This window comes from Podarcis muralis, chromosome 3, assembly GCF_964188315.1.
Source record: "Podarcis muralis chromosome 3, rPodMur119.hap1.1, whole genome shotgun sequence".
In the NCBI taxonomy this organism is placed as follows: domain Eukaryota; kingdom Metazoa; phylum Chordata; class Lepidosauria; order Squamata; family Lacertidae; genus Podarcis; species Podarcis muralis.
In genome coordinates, this window is record NC_135657.1 from 104,652,717 (window position 1) to 104,665,801 (window position 13,085).

The following is a 13,085-nucleotide window of genomic DNA, read 5'->3' on the forward strand; positions in this document are numbered from 1 at the left end:
GCGCCGGCTCCCGGCCTCTTGAGCGAGATGAGCGTGCAACCCTAGAGTCTGACAAGACTGGCCCTGACGGGCAGGGGTACCTTTACCTTTACTAAGGTGCTACTGGAAGGAATTTTTAAATTTTATTTTATTTTATTTTATTTATTTTGTTTCGACTACGGCAGACCAACCTACCTGCAGATACATAGTTCTCTTCACATATAGTTCTCTTAACAGTAAATGAAGCGGGCCTCAGTTTCCACTAAATAATGAATTAGTTTTATGTGTGAAGTGTTCTGTTTAAGGTACCAGAAAATACATGTAATATTTCTACAACTTGAATCTACTTTTATACAGCGATTTCATAGTGAGACCACTTAACTTTATTTGCTCCCTTTACATTATTTTTTATAGGTTGCACTAGATGCTCCTGCAGCAGAAACTAAGAATGTGTTTTTTTATCTAATTTCTCCCTTCTCCCAGCAGCCCCCAGAGCTCCCCATGTCTGTTCTGGAGGTTTGGGGGACTGTCTAGAGCAGTGTTCCCCACCCTTGGGCCTCCAGCTGTTTTTGGACTACAACTCCCATCATCCCTGACTAGCAAGACCAGTGGTCAAGGATGATGGGAATTGTAGTCCAAAAACAGCTGGAGGCCCAAGGTTGGGCAACACTGGCTCTAGAGCATTGTGGGAGATAATACAGAGGCTGCACAGGCAAGGGGATTGGCAAAACAACTTTTTGCCTACAGGAGCATCCAGTTAACAGTGTGAGAGTCTCTGCTGCATCAGGGTCCTGCCTCTTAAGAAAAAGGAGCCCTTTTGGTTGCAGCAGGAAATTCCTGGATACAACATATCTCTCTCTTTCTCTTTTGTTTGTAAACACACACACACAATGCAAAAAGATGCTTAAAAATCAGGAATCTCTTTTTCCAGCGAATAGGACGAGATTTTGAAATTGTGTATCATAAGTACCTGGGCTTATCTTCTTGTTTACTAATAGAAGAAAAATGTTTGCATTTCATAGTCCTTCATGGCCTCGATTTGGAAAGTGAGCACTGCATCTTTGAACATTTCAATGGAACAGTTAATTTAATACCACTGAGTGGAGCACAATGTTCTGTAAATGGAATTCAGATCACAGAGGCCATACAACTCAACCAAGGTATCTATACATTTCTTCTTTGCAATGAAAATCCATTGTATTTTGAGATCCCTGCTGTTCTTTTTCTATATATCAATTTCTGTTAAATATCAAACTTCTGTTTTCGTTGTGCAAATGATACAGTGATTAGAAGTACAACATACAGTATGTTTATTTAGCGTGTGTGCTCCATATGCACCATGGCATAACTAGATGCCTTCGTCTGCCCTAACTGCAATAAAACATGTCTCTCACGTATTGGTCTCTACAACCATAGCCAGAGCTCTAACTCTTTAACGTTTGACTTCACTCCCCAAAGTGCACTCCTCCATTGCCTCCAAGTCAGAGGATGCCAACAATCTCTATTTAGACACCCACCAAAACCCAACCCCACCCCCACATCCATACGTTCTAGATACTTTAGGGATCGTCAGACTGGCTTGTAATCTCCATGCAGTTCAGGTGTGGCCACTGGGCCATTCCAGAAAAAGAGGGAAATGATTGGTGGCCTGGATTGAGTTTGGGGGTGACTGTTTAATTGGACTCAGTGTTCGCACTAAAGCTGTGACTGCAATGATGCTCAGCTGTTCAATTTCATTTTCCACTACTCCCTTGAAAGAAGGGGATTACACTTCATTTTTCGCTGCCGTTCTCTCAGTACAACAGCTTCATGTAGTTGTTGAGTATTATTAAGATGAAGGGAAGAGATGGGAGCTTGCTAGACTGCTGTATTTTTGAGTGTCGCGAACAATGCCCAGGCAGTTGCTCTGGGGATTGCAAGACCTTTCATCAGTTTCTCCACTCAACTGGTTTTAAGGTGGATATACCCAAGTGACCTACAGTGCTTGAGTATTGACACCTAACAGAACGCCTTATTATTTTAAACATTTCCCCCCTTGTGTTTCTTCCCAAAGTTATTGAAGCACACTCATGAGCCTTTCTATCCTGCTCACTGTGTTTCTTTACGAGTGCTGCTAACCAGTATATCAAACTCCACTTTTGGATATACGAAATTGGGAAGGCCAAAAAAAATCTCCCCAGGCTCTTTCATATCTTCATAGGCTTACCTTTGAGAACCTGTGTTTTGGAAGAAAACTTTAGAATCTGGATTAACCAAGACAACCAACTTAAATGTAGATAGACGGCAGCAACATGTACACCAAATCACAGTTCGCAAGCTGGAAAGTCTTCATGCTAGCTTTCATTATGCATGTTTTAGCACTGTATCTTAAATAGTGTTTCATCTTACAGTCTGGAGTCACAGCACCTTTAAATACCTGCTTCAGATATTTCTGATTAGCTCCTTTTGCACTTAACAATCTACTTTCCTTTTAAAATTACCATGCATCGAAAATGTGTTAAACTCTTTGGGAGAGTTGTGGGGACTATACCGGCTTGCCTTGTAATTAGCTACCGCACCTTTGTCAAAATTAATTGAGATGGCATTAATGTGTCTTTTAAATTTAGCATAGCCAAATGCAAGAAAAGTGGAACTGGTTTTCAGTCAGTAAAATGTAGCCAAAACTAGGGGGGACCAGGAATAAATCCAAATGCTGCCCCTTAAAAAAATAAAATTAAGCTCCTAGAGTTTAATAAACCTGGGATTACCTTGTTCTCCATCCTGAAAGCAGTTATCTTGCATGGTGTTACATGTGAGATCTTGTAGAGTAAAAACCAAAGGGCATGTAGTAGCAAGTTGTCTTTTTGGGAACAGTATTCCGTATTATGTGTATGGAGGGTCACATATTTTTTCAGAAAAAGTAGCATTTGATGATGAATGTGAAGAAGGCTCATTGGCAGAGAAAAGCAAAAATGCATAAAAGTGATATCAGGTGCTTCTTTTGATTTTTATATTTCTACATGAATTTCAATAAGGACAAATGTAAGGTTCTGCCCTTAGACAGAAAGAACCAGATGCACAAATATAAGATGGGGGACACCTGGCTTACTGCAGTCCATATGAAAAGGATCTTGGGGTCTTAGTGGACCACAAGTTTAACATGAGTCAACAGTGTGATGCAGCAGCAAAAAAAGCTAATGCTATTCTAGGCTGCATCAACAGAAGTATAGTGTCCAGGTCAAGGGAAGTAATAGTAACACTGGATTCCGTCTTGGTCAGACCACACCTGCAATACTGTGTCCAGTTCTGGGCGCCACAATTTAAGTAGGATATTGACAAGCTGGAATGTGTGCAGAGGAGGGCAACCAAGATGATCAAGGGTCTAAAAACGAAGCCTGATGAAGAGCAATTGAAGGAGCTGGGTATGTTTAGTCTGGAAAAGAGGATTCAGAGAGGAGATATAATAGCCATCTTCAAATATCTCAAGGGCTGTCACATGGAGGAGGGAGCAAGCTTGTTTTCTTCTGCTCTTTAGGGTAGGAATCGAACCAGTGGATTCAAGTTACAAGAAAGGAGATTCTGACTAAACATCAAGAAGAACTTTCTGAAAGTAAGACCTGTTTGACAGTGGAACAGTCTCCCTCGGGAGATTGTGGACTCTCCTTTCTTGGAGATTTTTAAGCAGAGGTTGGCTGGCCCTCTGTCATGGATGAGATTCCTGCATTGCAGGGGGTTGGACTAGATGACCCTTGGAGTCCCTTCCGGTGCTACAATTCTATGATTCATCTTAGAGTTAGGACTTAAAATAATGAGGAATGGTTGTCATTCCATATTAGATGTAGTGTTACCTCGGGTTAAGTACTTAATTCATTCCGGAGGTCCGTTCTTAACCTGAAACTGTTCTTAACCTGAAGCACCACTTTAGCTAATGGGGGCCTCATGCTGCCGCCGTGCCGCCAGAGCACGATTTCTGTTCTCATCCTGAAGCAAAGTTCTTAACCCGAAGTAATATTTCTGGGTTAGCTGAGTCTGTCACCTGAAGCGTATGTAACCTGAAGCGTATGTAAACCGAGGTACCACTGTACTAATTTTACTAGAAAACATTGTGTAAGAACTTAGTGTACAGTCATACTTCTTGTTACATTCGGTTCAGGTTACATCTTTTCAGGTTGCGTCCCGCGGCGACCCGAAAATACTGGAAAGGATTACATCTGGGTTTTGCCACTCGTCCATGCGCAAAATGACATCATGCGCATGCGCAGAAGCAGTGAATCGCGACCTGCGCAGACGCGGGTTGCGTTCCTTTCAGGTTGCGTATGGGGCTCCAGAACAGATCCCGTTCGCAACCCGAGGTACCGCTGTACTTGGCATTGAGTAAACTACCATCTGAAGAAATGGATAGTTAATAACATGTTAAATACAGTATTCTGCTTTAGCCACCCAAAGCCTAGCTGAATAAGAGCATCTCATCCCATTCCCATTAAAAAATACTGTCTCACGCTTTATGAATCTGCAGAGGAAGCAAAACACAGCCACCAAGAATGCTTATTTGTGAGCCCATAAACATATACATGACATAGTTCCACCCCGGTGAACTTGCAGTCTAGATTTTCAACTATAAACTAATTAACATTAGTTAAAGGAAATGTCATCCAATGCAGGCAGAAGACATTTAATTTACTGGCGTGATATAGGCATGCTGATTTCTCTTCACTCTTCCTTCCTGCATAACCCCTTTTTAATCTTAAAGATGGTGAGCATGATATGTGCACTGAAATTGGCATCATTTAAAATTAACCCTAAAAAGCCATTTGAAATCAAGCGAAGAAATCCCGGTTGAGCTTCGGAAATGCTGGGTGGTTCAGATGTAACACCAGAATTTGGATTGGTGATACGCAAACAAGCTTCAACTATCTCTCCTTCTCTGTTTGATTCTTGGATTTCCTCTCCTAATTCTCTTTGCTTGCCAGCACATCCGAACCGTCCCAATTTGTCCAAAGAGGAGGATTGCAAGCTACAGTTTGAACTGGACTTGTAACCCTGGTTAGCAAGTGAAATATGGCTTGCACAAATCATTGTTTCCCTGGTTCAGATAGAGATGCAAACTTTGCGTGGAATTCAGTGTTCTGCTGTTACAAGTGTCACCATCTGCGTGGACATTGCAGTTTTGTTTTTTGGGCATTGATATACCACTCAAATCAACCACATCCTCTGAGTGCTTTACAAGCTCTGAATAGTTAAGCAGACTCGGAAATGTTGTCCAGTCAGCACCAGGACCATCTCTTTTCTCAAGATGTTAATTCTTTTTTTAGAAATCTACTTTCTTCTGTGTATCAGCAAATGTTGCGACCACATTCTATTCCTGCAAAGTCATAAGGGCTTCAGTTGCACAGTCAGTCTGCCGCCTGAGACTCCCTATATGCTTGGGGAAGCATGTGTGTGAATCTTTATAGGGCTGGAATATAAATGTGCCATTTAGAGCTGCTTTTTTGCCATTATTTCAAAACAGCTGAGCGAGTGTGCTTAAATCACTCTCTGAGCTTCTCAAAGGAAAATAGTAAATTTAACTTTCAGGGTGGCGCAAAGGATGAGAAACGCTTTGTGAAGTAACAAGCATATGAAAGAGTTAAGAGAGAAAACTGTTTTACAGTGTTAGCTGGCAGAATTGTAACCAGCTGGGACCCTTGACTATAGTTTCATAAAAATATCCCAATTGAAAGGAAGGCCAGCCTGGTTCATAGCATAAATTACGGTGATAGTATTGAAATAGCTTTGCTGCATAAAGTTTTATGAACAGTAAATCTTCTTTAAGATTAGACTGCGATAAAGTGCAGTAGGCAATGTTACCATAATTTTGAATTGAAAGAAAACACTGGATTCTGCCTTTCCAAGAGGCGGTTTGGCATAGTTTGCAAAGTATACTTGTCATGCAATCTCTATTACATTTTAATTTCCATAGTGAATTGGGCATATTATTAAAAAAAAGGGTCCTTGGATGGAAATATGCGAAGAAAATTGCTCTGAGCCATGTTGCATTGAGATTATGTTTGTTTTTTTGGCGTTTGCTTTCATCCATAAGCTGTAGTGTTGTTGTTTTTAAAATGCAATTCTGCTCTAGTTAGTGGAAATTGCTGGAAATGTTGAAGTGGCCGAAATATAAATGGATTGGTAGAATTAACCAAAGATGCTGCACTCAGTGTGTTTAACTGGCAATGAGGATTCAAGATTGAGTATTTTTGACATAGTGCAGGAAGTCTTCCAAACCAGCTCGCAAACGGTATTTGCCTCTTCATCTTTAAAAACACAAATCATGCCTCCTTTTTATCACCTCCTTTTGCCCTACTGAATTATTTAAATAGTTTTTCCAGAGCACATGGTATTTCATTATATTTGCAGAATGTGATCTAGTTTGTAGCTGGAACCTCTAGAGCACTCTTTTATCTCTCCAAGTCAAGGAAACTGTTTGAGCTGTTCCAAGAATAATTAAGGCATAACATGGAAAGATGACTCAATAGCATCTGCTTTTGTTTGGAGCAAACAGATCAAACTGAAGGGTAATGGTTGGGGCTGCACTTTTGACACCAGAGAGAGTGAAATCAAAGAAGCTGAAATCCCATGTTTCTGTTTTCTTGTAATCCCTGGGATGGTCCTAATTCTGCTCATTTTTAGAATGTCTCCCCATCTGTGTTTTCAAACTGAGAAGCCGACCGTGCTGATTTGATTGGCTCTGGAAGTAGTTGTTCAGAAACAAGCTGGTGCACTTTGTTTTGTGCCTTAGGAAAACCTCAGAACTTAGAACTGATGGTGCTGTGAGTCTCTAATCTGGAGCCAGGAAATTCATAAGGGACCCCAACAGTGTTGTTGACTACATCTTTCAGCAACTGTGACCATTGGTCATGCTGGCTGCAGCTGATGATAGCTGGAGTCCAGCTACACCAAAAAGGCTGTAGGTTCCCCATTCTGGCAATCATTAATAATAATAATAATAATAATAATAATAATAATACCTTTATTGTCAATGTACAACCTGTGTACAATGAAATTAACCGAGGTCTCCTCCTCCCCACAAACACTCAGTCTCATTGCACTCTGTGTGCTTGTCGCACAACACACCAACCCCGAAAGTCAGTTGCACTATATTATTTTCCATTCAGCAGCCTAACAGCCCACGGATAGAAACTGTTTTTTAGCCTGTTGGTACGACTGACTATACTTGTTCTTTCGCAAAACCCTGAGAAAATGGAGTCTTTGTTGGGCCTTCCTAACCACCTGAGTTATATTGTTTTTCCAAGTGAGGTCTTCACTAAGGTAAACTCCCAGGAATTTAAAGGAAGAGACTCTCTCCACACAACCCCCCCCCCCCAATATACAACGGGGTTAGTTCCCCTCTCTTCCTCCGAAAGTCCAACACCATCTCCTTTGTCTTGCTAATATTTGTTGTTGTTTAGTCGTGTCTGACTCTTCGTGACCCCATGGACCAGAGCACGCCAGGCACTTCTGTCTTCCACTGCCTCCCACAGTTTGGTCAAGCTCATGCTGGTAGCTTCGAGAACACTATCCAACCATCTGCTAATATTTAGGTGCAAGTTATTCTCTAAGCACCATGTAGATACTTTTTGAACTTCCCCCCTGTGCACTGATTCATCTCCACCATGCTACCTTTTGCCGTTGGCTGCTGGGTCAAGTCTGTCTGGGTACGAAAAGCAGCATGGAGCCAGCTGAGATGGGTCCAAGTTGTCTTGTTACACACTGCTTTCTGAACCTTGCGTGTGGGGCTTACATAGGCCTGCATGCCATTCTTCACACTCACATTTCGGTCTTGGCTAAATACAGTGGAACCTTGGTTCTCAAACCGTTTAGTTGACAAACAAATTGGCTCCTGAATGCTGAAAACCCAGAAGTAAGTGTTCCAGTTTTCGAATATTTTCGGGAGCTGAACATCCAATGTGGCTGTTGGCTATTGTTTCTGGGGCTCCTGTGCTAATTGGGAGCCGCTCCTTGGTTTTCGAACGTTTTGGGAGTCAAATTGAGTTATGAAACAGATTAAGTTCGAGAACCAAGTTTCCACTGTACTATGATTATTTGTGCTTAGTGTCTCCCCACACCTAATATTGTTCTCATCCGAAGGGTTGAGCCAGGACAAGCCTGTCCTGTTACCCTGCTTCTTTTGTTCCTTGTTCTTTATCACTTGAATGCCACATGGATGGAGGAGTAGGGCAGTTTTCTGCTCCTCGCTGTTGCTTTGGATTACATATGTGTTTGCCCATTATGGAATATGACGTCACTCTGCATTTTAATTACCAAGGTTCTCTAGAAATCCTGTCATTTAAAATTATGTTCCTAATTTAATGTGGATGTGAGAGGGGGCGTTCTCAGTGCTTTTTTTCCAGGGGGTACTCAAGGGTATGCAGTACCAGCACCTCTTTTTTTTGTTGTTAAAAGGTGCGGCACTTACTGTAACAACTTCATGGCGAGTACCGGCACCTATTTTTACAGGGGAGGAAGCACTGGGTATGCTCATATCTGAGGGAAATATTTCATGTCGTTATCCTCATCTAGACAGTTTAATTCCAAGTGGATTGCTATGACAATATATCTTTATGACTTTTAGAGGCAAGTTAACTGCATAAGGCTGCACTCTGAGCCCCACATAACTGGGAGTAAGTCCTGTGGAATCCATAGTTTCCATAGGTTCCATGATTAGGATCCCAGCCTAGCACTAAACAGCCTCGGTCCAGTATACCTGAAGGAGCGTCTCCACTCCCATCGTTCCACCCGGACACTGAGGTCCAGCTCCAAGGACCTTCTGGCAGTTCCCTTGTTGCGAAAAGCCAAGTTACAGGGAACCAGGCAGAGGGCCTTCTCAGTAGTGGCACCCGCCCTGTGGAACGCCCTCCCACCAGATGTCAAAGAGAAAAACAACTACCAGACTTTTAGAAGACATCTGAAGGCAGCACTGTTTAAGGAAGCTTTTAATGTTTGACGCACTATTGTATTTTAATATTTTGTTGGAAGCCACCCAGAGTGACTGGGGAAACCCAGCCAGAAGGGCAGGGTATAAATAGTATATTATTATTATTATTATTATTATTATTATTATTATTATTATTATTATTATTATTGCACTGCAATCCAGCTTCTCTTATGCCCAACTGGGGTGGGGGAAAGTATTATATGAGGTGGAGGTGCCCCTCTGCCAAGCCTTGCCAACCTCCACTCCCTGCTTACTCCAGATGAAAAAAGATCTTGGGGTAATTTGAGAAGAGTTTTTTCTTCTTCTGAAACTTGTTTTGATGGACATTGCATACCTGACATTTTAAAAAGGGTGCCGTGAAGATAATTCTCTTTGAAGGATTTTCTGTTTATGAATTACTATTTTTTAGAAAAAATGTTTACAGAAACAGAACATTTAAAACTGAAATGCACATGCATTTTCACCTACTTTTCTCTTTTAAAAATATGTATGAAAGTGTGTGTGTTTCATTTTATTGGAAATAATGGCAAACTTTCAGGAAAAGGGTAAGAATGTATATGACTGTGGTAACTGAAGCACTTTTTTATTCCGCTTTGATCCCTTCAAAAGGCCTTGAGGGCACGTATAAGAATAGTATTGAGAGATAATGTTTGCTGCCAATAAGTTGCTTTGACGTGTTCATAAATGGGTAGGCAAGACCCTTCTGTTCTTTATTAAATTCATTTTAAAGCAGTAGTGAAGGAGAACATAAGCTTAAGTATATTAAATTTGAAACACTGGCAGTTCTCTGCACCTAATTTTTTTGGCTCTGTTTTGCTTTTTACTTGATGGAGCAAACTAATTGGCCTAGTTTACATGTCCTGGTAAGCAAAACTGTGGCTTACAGAGATTGCTCAAATGTGCTGCCTTCGTATGCCATCTGAACACAGACTTGTTTGAAATGTTTAATGTTAGATGCGAATACGGTCTCTCTCTCTCTCTCTCTCTCTCTCTGTGTGTGTGTGTGTGTGTGTGTGTATTCAGAATCTGTACTCCCTCAAAAAAGCTACCTTAATGTGTTATATAGTCAATTGAATTATGTTTCTTTCTTGCCAGGTGCTGTAATATTACTTGGGAGAACAAATATGTTTCGTTTCAATCATCCGAAGGAAGCAGCCAAATTGAGAGAGAAAAGAAAGGTGAGTTGGGCTATTTCTTCCTATGTACCTTATTGATGCCTTTTTTGCATTAGATAGGCACGTTGCCCTAATTTGTATTACGAGATTAATGCATATTTTGTCTGGGGAAATGTGAACAGTCTTAAGGAAAATGTACCATGCTTTGATATTAGTAGTAAGTAATTATTTGATCTTCTGCTGTCTTATTAGAGTGGACTGCTTTCTTCCTTCAGTTTGTCCATGTCAGATCTTTCGAAATCTTGTGAAAACCTCTCAGCAGTTATGCTGTATAATCCAGGGTGAGTATGTTCCAAATATCAATTCCTTGTGATATCAAGTCCATGTGTGTGTTTGTGTGCGTGTGCGTAATGTCAGCCTTTGAAAAGAGCACTTTTCCTAACTAAGCTGCTGCATGTGGATGCTCGGTGTTTATCAAGCTACTTGTTAAGTAATGTTGCTTGGCATATTTGGTCCTCATTATGTAGAAGTAGACACATATCTAAACATAACTATTCACATTCTTCTCTATTGAGTCAACCTGTGTCCCTCTTTTTGAATTACAGTGGTTTTCAAGCATCTTGGAAGCCAAATGTTTCAGTTTTCAAATGCCGAAAACCCAGAAGTAATTGCTTCCGTTTTCGAACACACCTTGGAAGTCAATCGGCTTCTGCTGCGTATTTTCCAATTTTTCCAATTGAACTTGCAGCCAGCCCTTTGCGCATCGGTTTTCAAACGTTTTGGAAGTCAAACGGTCTCCCAGAACGGATTACGTTGGAGAACCGAGGTACCACTGTATTTGTGGTACCACTGTATTATGGTGCCACTGGTACCACTGTATTATGGTGGTCATAACGCAGCTGAGGAAAAGTCCAATTTTGCTTTCTGTCCTCTCTCCTCTCTTATTCCTTGTCTTCTATAAATCTCTGTGCTCATTATATTCTTGCCTTCTTTGGGACTTCTTAAAACGCAGCTTTTCATAATGGAAACAGTTGAAGTTCCCACAACAGTTTTGCGGTGCTGAACACATATTTGCAGCATATGCCATCAAAGCTGCTTTTGGGTATTGGAAGGAAGCGTCTACTAAAATAATAACGCACCAGATATGTTAAATATGATCATGCATTTGGCATTAACATGTAGCTTGGTTCACAGAAGAATGCTTCTAAGAAACTGACAAAGCAGGTGGGGCAAACAGTAGCTTGTCCCTCAGGGCTTGTCCCCAGCAATTAGCATTAAGACTACTTCTCTCTTTTGCTGTAATGGCTGATAAAGGTAAAAGGTAAAGGGACCCCTGACCCATTAGGTCCAGTCGTGGCTGACTCTGGGGTTGCGGTGCTCATCTCGCTTTATTGGCCGAGGGAGCCGGCGTACAGCTTCCCTGTCACGTGGCCAGCATGACTAAGCCGCTTCTGGCGAACCAGAGCAGCGCACAGAAACGCCATTTACTTTCCCGCCGGAGCAGTACCTATTTATCTACTTGCACTTGGACGTGCTTTCAAACTGCTAGGTTGGCAGGAGGTAATGGCTGATAGCCATTGATAAACCTGGCTTCCATGAATTTGTCTAATATCCCTTTAAACAATTACAATATAGGATTTGCTATATTGGGGGTGGGGGTTGTCCAAGCTCTTCTTTAAAGCACACCAGTTTGGAGCCTTGAAACTTTTCCTATCTGATTTTCACTGTATAGTGGTACCTTGGTTCTCAAATTTAATCCGTTCTGGAAGCCTGTTCCAAAACCAAAGCGTTCCAAAACCATGGCGCTCTTTCCCGTAGAAGGCAATGCAAAACGGATTAATCCGTTCCAGACTTTTAAAAAAAACTCCTAAAACAGCAATTTAACATGATTTTTACTATCTAACAAGAACGTTGATGTATAAAATGAAATCAATAATCAATGTACTTTACTATAAAATAAATAAGACAGTATTGTAGATGATAAAAATTTAAATTAATTTTTTTTCTTACCTACACTGATGATAGTCATTGTTGGGATGGGGGGCTTTTACCCATTTCTGCAGTCACACAATCCATCAATCAGTAGCTGAACTGGGTTGCACACAGTCACAAAAACAAATTAACTAGAAAAAAACTCAAAAACAAAAATACAAATAAAGAGCAAAAACAAAAGCACCAAACTTAATCCGTTCCGGAAGTCCATCTGAGTTCCGAAATGTTCGAAAACCAAGGCGCAGCTTTCTGATTGGCGCAGGTGCCCCAGAAACAATAGCTGACAGCTGCATCGGACGTTTGGCTTCCGAAAAACATTCGAAAACCGAAACACTTACTTCCAGGTTTTCAGCGTTTGGGAACCAAAGCATTTGAGTACCAAGGCACCACTGTAGTCATTTTATTCTTCTGCTTGTGAGCCTGTATGCAACATTGGTTTTGACATGCACTGACTTCGGAGCGACACAAGCCTAAAGTGAAAACCCAGTGTAAGCCAAGTATTTAGGGCAAAACTGACCGGATATATTAGCTCTCTACTTTGGTTAGCCCTGCAGAGAATATAGAGTATCTCAAAACAGCAAACAGCCACGCTTGAGACAAGAGAGGGCATTCTCCCTTTTAAATTACTGATGGCTGATTTCATAGAAATGCCATACATGTTAGCTTCAACACTGCAACTGTGGTTCCATGAATACTATACAGGGAGTGATTTTTAAATGTCTGAAAAGGCCCAAAGTATCTTGGAGTAATACTGTAGCTGTTTAAGTGTGGACAACGGGCCATATTAAAGGTTTGAGAGATACCCCCCCTCCAAAAAAAGAATAGTAAGTGATTCCAGGAGGTGATAGACAGCAGAAATATTTGTGATAGCGTAAGTTTATGTTACAGACTATTTTTTGCTGTTTTCTCTTTAATCTTATACCTATACATTCTTTTCTTTACTGATGACTTTATTTCTCTCTACCTCCTCTGGCAGCCTTTTCCCTATTAAAGGACCAATCTGTCTAAGGTAGAGACACTAAATTTCATTATATTGATTGCTATAC

At 41.1% G+C, this 13,085-nt stretch overlaps 1 protein-coding gene across 11 annotated transcripts in view; it reads left to right on the plus strand.

Moving 5' to 3' along the window:
• KIF16B (kinesin family member 16B) overlaps nt 1-13,085 on the plus strand; it is a 101,254-nt gene that overhangs the window by 42,717 nt on the left and 45,452 nt on the right. For 7 of the 11 annotated variants that reach the window (XM_028722270.2, XM_028722275.2, XM_028722278.2 and 4 more), the window contains 4 exons: nt 1,002-1,139; nt 10,028-10,110; nt 10,300-10,388; nt 13,016-13,048. In XM_028722270.2, the coding sequence (XP_028578103.2) occupies nt 1,002-1,139; nt 10,028-10,110; nt 10,300-10,388; nt 13,016-13,048 (343 nt within the window). Of the gene's footprint in view, nt 1-1,001; nt 1,140-10,027; nt 10,111-10,299; nt 10,389-13,015; nt 13,049-13,085 lie in introns of those variants that run through there. The other 4 variants (XM_028722271.2, XM_028722277.2, XM_028722279.2 and 1 more) reach the window with 3 other exon arrangements.